Source organism: Dreissena polymorpha, chromosome 7, assembly GCF_020536995.1.
Source record: "Dreissena polymorpha isolate Duluth1 chromosome 7, UMN_Dpol_1.0, whole genome shotgun sequence".
NCBI classification, from domain to species: domain Eukaryota; kingdom Metazoa; phylum Mollusca; class Bivalvia; order Myida; family Dreissenidae; genus Dreissena; species Dreissena polymorpha.
Genome location: NC_068361.1, coordinates 71307333 through 71315428, shown reverse-complemented (window position 1 = coordinate 71315428; position 8096 = coordinate 71307333). Strand labels below are relative to the sequence as shown.

The 8096-nt window shown below is 32.1% G+C and overlaps 2 protein-coding genes across 3 annotated transcripts in view; one reads left to right on the top strand and one right to left on the bottom strand.

Moving 5' to 3' along the window:
* LOC127837315 (neurogenic locus Notch protein-like) overlaps positions 1-8096 on the bottom strand; it is a 516941-nt gene that overhangs the window by 143329 nt on the left and 365516 nt on the right. The gene's annotated exons all lie outside the window — the stretch shown is intronic.
* Positions 195-5285, top strand: LOC127837327 (uncharacterized). The gene is made up of 4 exons (XM_052364290.1): positions 195-385; positions 956-1169; positions 3908-4024; positions 4488-5285. Exons 1-4 carry the CDS (start codon positions 311-313, stop codon positions 4610-4612), a joined length of 531 nt encoding a protein of 176 aa, XP_052220250.1. The 5' UTR covers positions 195-310; the 3' UTR covers positions 4613-5285.

The window sequence follows — 8096 nt, the reverse complement described above, 5'->3', positions numbered from 1 at the left end:
TATTAGTTTCGTCAGCATTGATGCAAAGTAAAAACACAATCATAAAAGTAATACATTGCATTCAGTGTTAATTAGTGAATACTTTTTGGCATGTTTTAAACACCAAATGAAGTAATTTGTGTTACCCAAGTTTGCTGATAACAGGTTTTATATGTAGTGTAATTTACTGATAAATTTTATCTAGCTCTAAGTTTTGAAGCAAGGATTGACTGATAATGTAGACATGACGTTCAAATATACATTTGCTTTTATCATTCGATAACTTGAATCAAACAGTAACTAGTTATTATCATATATTCTTAACGCTAACATGCATTTTTGGATCCTTGGTTTATTGTTCCTTTCTGTAAGGCATGTTGTCAACGGCAGTGGACCTGTCGTCAATGTAAGTGTGTGTTTTTTACAATAAACAATGGAGACAGTCGTTCATATGACAAATTAAAATCCACAGACAGTAAGACAATTAAAAATATATGAACCTCTAATAATGGTTCATGATGTCGATATTTAAACAACACACGGACGTAAGTATAGACTTATCAGCAACATTCGTCGGTGTATAATGGTATGAGGAAAATATATTGTGGTCATAATCTACTTTTCAACATTATACTTTATTACTAGTGAAGTGATAGGGAAATGTATTTAAAATATCGCGTTGTATAGGTTTCCTATAACATGAAATAACTAAAGAAAGAATTAACAGTAAACAGCTCGCGTTATAAGGGTTTGAAATGTGTCACGCGAGGATTAAACTCAATGTAACAAATTACGTTTCACAAAATAATATCTACATGCATACCGATAAAATAATTCATCTTACTTTCAAAGCGTACCTTCGATCCAAAATTCACACGGTCAGTTTATTATTAACACCGAACGTTAGCTATATCATTTCAAGTAAACATCACATATATTTGTAAATGAGTTTAAATTGAAATATCCATTTTCTTAGATGCTTTTGCACAGAGGTGATTTAAACAGTCCGTTAATAGAAGAGCTAACTCGCCATCATGAAACTACAACTCCGGATGTATCAACTCCGGAGCCGACAACTCAGGAGACGACATCTGCGGAGTGGACAACTCCCGAGGCGACAACTCCGGAGGCGACAACTCCGGAGGCGACAACTCCCTGGATAACCCAACCTAAAACTACAACTCAGGACGGTAAGCTAAAAAAGAATGATAATTAAAACGAATGTCTCATTTTCTAAAATATGACACATACAAATATACTTGTTTTAATCACGTATTGTGTGTATCATTTTTCTTGATATACATTTTTATATCACCAGATTTTGCTGGCAAATATTCAAAGGTGCCCCTTGAATTTTCTCTTGTATTTATTGTTTGCCTTGAAAATATGTTTTCTTCATTTAATTTATTTAAAAGCTTATTTACACCTATGGATTGTTCGCATTGTCACCCAAATGGGTCTTAAAGCTATTCATTCGTCCATTTTTTATGACTTGGATCAAATAGTACTGATTTATGTCGCGTTCAACTATGTTTCAATATGTTTCGGTTGCTTTGTCCACCACATGTTCATGTTTATGTTTTTAAATTAAACAGAGATGCAAATAAGCTTGAACCTGGTGTATAAATGTCAATGTTTTAACTATTAAAACCTTCAAAATATTACATACAAAATCGTATGGCGAAGAAATATCATAAGTGTACACATTAGAATAATGTACATCTATTTGTATTGTGCCAATTTGTATACTTAATGACGTCTAAATTTTATGACAATGTAAAACTAAACACACACAGACACAACTTATTGACTTAATGCATAAAACCTTTTAGTGCTGCTGAATAATGTGTTTTTATACAGTGAACTCGAATTGTGTACAGTGTGTAATATTGTAAAACGTTGCATGAGGTATTTCCGAATATTCGCCTACATCATACTTTTAAGGTAATTTCTTTTTTCAAAGTCATAATACGATTTTTGCACAGCCATAAAACGATTGACCAATTATCGGTCACTCGGGACACACAGGCAATAGGTCATGTTGCATTGCTTAAAATTCAGTTCAGCATATCATTCAATAAATCCAGAACTACATATACGTGGTATTAACGCCTTATCAAAGCTTAATTGTTTCCAAACGAATAAAGTTTAGATTTAAGAAAAATATCTTCTATTTTAAACTGCGCTCATTTGACAATAATACTTAATCATAACATCAGAGAATGTCATGTTAAATTCAAGTTTAAGTGAACTGTTAGATAAAATAAATTGCCAGAAAACTGAACTTATTTTAACAAAAAGCTCAAGAACTGGTTAAGAACTGATTGCGCAAAAGAATTGTTTCAACAAGCGTTTTGTTTTATTTGACCTAGTGGCTTGGTTTTTAGCCACACCTCTTCCAGTTTCTAAATTGGTCAACATATTATTTGGAACAATATTTTTACAAAGTTTTATATATATATGTAGAAAGATTATATATGTGAACTGAATTGCTTCACATATGTTTAGCATGCATAATTAATGGGTTTGTCACAAGCGTATCATGAATGAATTGTTACATGTTATACTCCAATGAAAACATTAGCAAATGTAATATCTTAAGGTTGTCAACATTAATAAACAAGAAATGATGTTAATCCTTATTTTTGTACTTAAAGAAGTTTACTGCTCGTTTTTGTTAATGTTTATTGAGTGAAATAATTTTACACAGAAAATGAAAGTTTGTATACAAGAATGATTATCTCAAATATAATAGATTTATTTGCAAGTCTACAACATGTTATGGAGATTATTATTATCCAAGGTATACAATGGTATTAAACTGTTTAATAGTTTCAAATTATTTGTCAAAGTTACAGATTGACCGATTGGAAATTACTTTCCCAAGTACACGAACATACTCTGAAAGTTTACATGTAACGAACAATTATAATTGCTTCAAATATTGCTGAATGTTAATTAAGTTCTCAAAAATTCTAAATAATGTCTGATGTACGCAAAACCCAAGCTTTTGCAAGAAGAAGTTTGAAAAGGATTGAACTAAAAAGTAAAATAGTTAAATTGGGGGCAAGATATTTGTACATTAAATACATGTTTACCATGTTGTCTGTTTTGCTTGTATACCACTTTTATGAACATGAAATCTACGGTTACATTATTTTATATTATTATCATTGTTTGGGAATCATAAGATAAATTAAGCTTCAATAATGCAATATTGAGTCCAATAAATTGTATCATTCTTCAATATCACCTAATAGTAACCACATTTGTCGGGCTTTGACGTATTTATGACCTAACAAGGAGAAACTTAGGCATTCTAATACAGCACTGAAAACAACCCCGACTAAGACTTCTCGAAAAAATTGTTTCTTATTCGTTTTCAATGTTAAATGTTTATGGATTTTCGATGTATTGGTCTGCTAAGTAAAATTAACCTCTCTTCTAATGTATGAGTCGTAGAATCAGTCTTCATGGCAACTAACACAATAAACGGTTGTGTTGCAAATGCATCTTCAGTTGTCAGCATCGAGTTGATATGTGTACTAAAAATAAAGACAATTATCACATGTGTATTAAAGTCAAGCATTTGCGTGCTGTTGTAACCATTGCAGAGTATTATCGAAAATAAGTATTATTTATGTTCTTTGCTATCACAAACAGCATCTTAAGTTACATGTAAAGAGCGTGTGTCAAAGCGCATTAAAAGCGCATTTAGTTTTATACAAACATAAACAAAGTAATATGTATACCGATACTGTCTTCACACCCTTACAGTAAAAACTTTACATACACTATTTGATTTGCTAGTAAAGCAACATGTTTGTAAAATCACATATAACAAAAAAATGTTCAATGCACATTAGCAATGCAAACTCGCTTAGTCTATAATCGTTCCTCTATCTTCGTCGCATTTCTACATTTTAAGTGATTCCAAAAGGCCTGCTGTTGAACCTGCTGCGGAACATGTATGACGACGCAAACACGATGTCTGCTCTGGCACGCGGGCTTACAGACAAGGTGACCACTGTTGAACATGTAGCAGGTACGTACGATGTGGCAATACATTAATCCGATTGACATAACAATTTCCGTTAAGATAACTTCAAAAAGAATTTCGGTCTCTTCAAAGCAGTATTTTTTTAACAAGTCACTTGAAATGCATTGTGTGAGTACGTTAATTCTGATAACGGTTCTGGACAATCATTCCACCCGACAGCGCTGTTACGCCGTAATGGGTACATTGTGCATCCATGACAACCGGGTATCTAGTAAGTTGCTGCGCGAAGATGTTCATTAAAGTCGATTACTATATTAGGGTAAAAAAACCTGAGCCCCGGACTCTTAGTCTTCGGCTACTGTTTCGATATCTATGACATATATCAAAGCAATTAGAAAATTTCGTGATATACTATAAGACAGAGACGAGAAATGCTGAATCCCAACCATCAGAATCCAGATAACTGATAGAAAAAAATCGATGCAATAAAAATAATGTGTCGTTTCAGATCACACGAAAACTCTATTACTACAAGTCATCCAACATGTGGGTAACGACATCGCGATTATTTCCCAAATGACACGGGGCCTAATTGATGACATCAAGACGGCCGAAGACATCGCACACAATTAACCCATTTATTCCTAGCGTCTAGAAAAAAAAGGCCTTGGTCAACAGCGTAGACCCAGATGAGACGCCGCATGATGCGGCGTCTCATCAGGGTCTGCGCTGTTTGCTGAACGGAATTTCTGTAATAAATATTTTTAATATAGAAATAAATATACAAGATATCCCTAATTTTGGAAATAAATTGATCCAATTTAGAAGGATGGGAGAGTCCACTAGGCTTAAATATGTTAAACCACTGAAATACGTGTCATCCGAAACAATACCTAAAGAGCTGTAATCGTTTTTTTCTGTTTTAGTAAAAGGCACGTTAAGTGACAATGTTTGATAAACAATATTTCATATGTAATAATGCTTGGTTCTATGAATTGTTTAAATTTAAGACAGAAAAAATCGCTTTCTTGATTTTAAAATTGAGACATTCTTTGGTCATACTTTCTCGGTGTATTAGTTATGATGTATGAACGATTTATCTTAAGTAATAGCAACATTAACCGAGTGTTTCTGTTATTATTGTAGCGGCAACATTGAGCCCCAAAATATAAAGGAAATGGTTTTCATTGAGGAAATGCAATCCTGTTTTCAATGCTAAACGTGTCCCATAGTAATAACAGTTGCAAAGATAATGATTTAAACTTCTATTATTGTTGCATACGTAGTTCAAATTGTTTTATCAACATTCTACAGCATTTGTTCAAACATAGAGCATACTTGTGGACGAATGTTTGTTCGTCGTGTTATGTCTAATTGAATGCGATGGGCATAATTTAATTTTCCTTCATTAACTAAAATATCAATTTATTAACTTTTTGGCCTAAATACGTAGTTTGCAAGATATTTTGGTATATATCGGTATGATCTTGAACGTCACTTTACTGTTTCAATGGTTTTTGGCGTGTTAAATTTTAACCAGTGGAGCGATAATGCACCACTGCATCTTGCTGTTAAATGTAATCATATCCTTTTTTCAAAACAAGAATTTGCGGATTGAAATGATGATTTATAAATGACGCCACACCGAACATCACAAGATAAAAATCAATTGTATGGCCGCCATAGTTAATCCACCGACACAACGTGAGATTTATAACATCACAAAAAATATTTGAAGCTAAACTTAGAAAACCAATGCAAAGTTCATCAGCTTAACATAGCGCAAATTAAGAAAATAAGGCTTAGATTATCAGTAACACACGAAATAAAGAGGTGGAATATGGAAGAACGTCGTTACTCCTGATCTGGAAATAATGTATTTATATGGTTCTCACAATCACTCTTGAGGGAATAATACACCAGCCATAATTTCTTGTTCACAATCGAATATATGGCAGCGCAGATTGATAAATGATTCGTGTCTTAACTGGATTTCATACTGAATAATAACAGTGATGTTTATCGTAACATGGAAACTGTAGCCCTAGATATTAAATTACTGTTGCTAAGTGAGTTAATATTTTTTTTCGGAACGAGACCGTCGAATCAATATACAAAAAAACACTCATTGACCTTTGTCTTTTGCGAAACAGTGTCAAATATGTGGGGCAGCTAATGAATACACAGATTCAATTATATTCGCAATAACTTTGAATTTAATTTTATGTTAACGGTTTAACAAGTTAAGTCTATCGACGCAATTTTTGTGTCATTAAATATGTATTTTTGTTTTTGTTATTCTGTAGTATAACATGTTAATTATGTGACTTTTATTGTTAGAAATTGTATTTTAATTATGTTAAGCTTGTTTGAATACAAGAGTAAGTGAACAATTATCCATGTACTTAAAATAAAATGAGTGAATTATAAAGTATATACTTGCATTGATAAATAATTGATAACATGACAACATTTTCTCAATAATCTGTTATTTAACGGCACCCGATAAATGATAACGTTCAGACCAGACAACCTATACACTGAATTATTTACCTTAAAGGGCGGTCAACCATATTGCTATATATCACGAAAAAAAGAAAAGTTATAAAATACCGTATTTTTTACAATTATTAGTTTATATTGAATAAAAGATCACGACTGGTATATCACATTACTTGAAAAATGTTGTTAAGTTTTCATATTTTCAGTATATTCGGTAATAACATTTTGCTATGTCTAACAAGTAATTTTGTGTGTTCTGTTGTTGTCATAATATTTTGTGAAACTACGAGTATTGCATATATAAAGTATAAAATACAACGCTCATTGTATGAGCATGGATGGCCGAGTGGTCCAAATGGGAGACATTTTACCCTTTTTACTCCAGAACTCAAGGGGTCAGTGGTTCGAGGCCTGTTCATGGTTACTTTTGTGTTTCTTTTTTTTTCATTTTATTCTTGATTTTTAACTGGAGATTTTTAGATCCAATTTTAAATTTATCAATATAAAGCATTTAATAACGGTATTTTAGAACTTTTCTTTTTTTCGTCAATCTGGTTGACTGCAACCTTCAAGAATAACATTGGCCTTAGATATAGGATGATTGAGACAAAGTCGATGTACAAAGCACGACATCTCTACGTGATTACCGTAGTTATATATATTTAAATGGTGAACTAAATCATGAAATTTAGGTACGGCTAAAATTGAAAAGTCAACGCACGTTAAAAAGGAATGTATTGTTTGTTTGTATATGGGGGGTCCTCCATAAATAATGCTCATATCCAAATGTTTACTTCCTTGCCTTAAAAGTAATGGAGAATTATACAGTTATTTCATTATTAATGCAAAGTTAAAGTAACGACATATAACACCAGCTAACGTGACATTAAGTGGAAACTGTTGGATATCATGAGGAAAAGGCTTTTGTAACAAGCTTGTTGATTACAAATTATAGTTATAGGTGATTGTTATTTGCTGATATCTTTTATCTAGTGGGCTTTACTGAATTGATTAACTGATAGGATAGTAATTGCGTACAACTATACATTAACATGTATACTATACTTAAGTGAAACTCAACAATAGATAGCTACTCGTTTTAACCGAACATTGTTAAAACGAAAATGCATTATTGGATTATTGGCATATCGTTCCTATCTTTGATGCATGCAGTCGATTGTAATGAACATGGCTATGATGTAAGTGTTTTCATATGCACCAATATTTTTCTTTTTAACATGATTCATCATAGTTTATACTCTGTCCCACCATAGTGTTGCCTATTGTACATATGCTAATATCAAAGGTCTTAGGGTCTAATGTAACTTATGTAAATGAACTATTGATAATACTTTCCAAAACAATAGCATGCTTATACCAAAACGTATTTATAAATATTGTGTTCATAAAACGATCCTCAGAAATGAATATAAAGGTTGCTTGCAAGATTTAGGTTTTAAATTTGTAAACGTGGAATTAATCTGTATAACAAATGTCATTTTAAACTACAATATGATTTATAATGTAGTGTCTAAATGAATTATGTCTTAAAAAGTAAGTAAACACACTGTCAGTATTATTGTTACCACAAGTGGTCCGAGTATGCCTTGAACAA